Source organism: Eptatretus burgeri, chromosome 9 (genome assembly GCF_056783735.1).
Source record: "Eptatretus burgeri isolate ZD-2024b chromosome 9, Ebu_testis_v1, whole genome shotgun sequence".
In the NCBI taxonomy this organism is placed as follows: domain Eukaryota; kingdom Metazoa; phylum Chordata; class Myxini; order Myxiniformes; family Myxinidae; genus Eptatretus; species Eptatretus burgeri.
Window position 1 is genome coordinate 83,775,209 of NC_140969.1, and position 357 is coordinate 83,775,565.

At 40.9% G+C, this 357-nt stretch overlaps 1 protein-coding gene across 11 annotated transcripts in view; it reads left to right on the forward strand.

Moving 5' to 3' along the window:
• Positions 1-357, forward strand: part of LOC147020482 (regulator of G protein signaling 7-like) — a 151,539-nt gene extending 151,182 nt beyond the window's left edge. For all 11 annotated transcript variants that reach the window (XM_085895845.1, XM_085895849.1, XM_085895847.1 and 8 more), the window contains one exon: positions 121-357. In XM_085895845.1, coding sequence (XP_085751971.1) covers positions 121-174 — 54 coding nt within the window. In that variant the 3' untranslated portion in view covers positions 175-357. The remainder of the gene's footprint in view (positions 1-120) is intronic.

Sequence of the window (357 nt, forward strand, 5' to 3'; positions counted from 1 at the left end):
TAGACAGCTCAGAGATGTGTGCATATCTCAAAGCTATCTAATCTGTCAAACATACATAAGATCATGAATGACCCCAGAATTGTTTCCTTTTCCTGTCCCTCCCCTGTTTTGACCATCCAGGGAAAACTGCAGCTCACGGCAAAACGACTCACTGGCCTTGTGCAATCAACGTAGACCATGAAGGTTGAAGAACTTAAACAGGGCTTTTGTGTTGCTCAAGAATGATTTTCCAACGTTTGACAGTCCATGAAATGTGGTCATGTCAGATTTTTATTTTCATCACACAATTTTGGAATTGCTCGCCAAACTGTTTCTGGTAGGTCTGTTTTTTGCCTAATAAAGCATTGCCATCTTTCA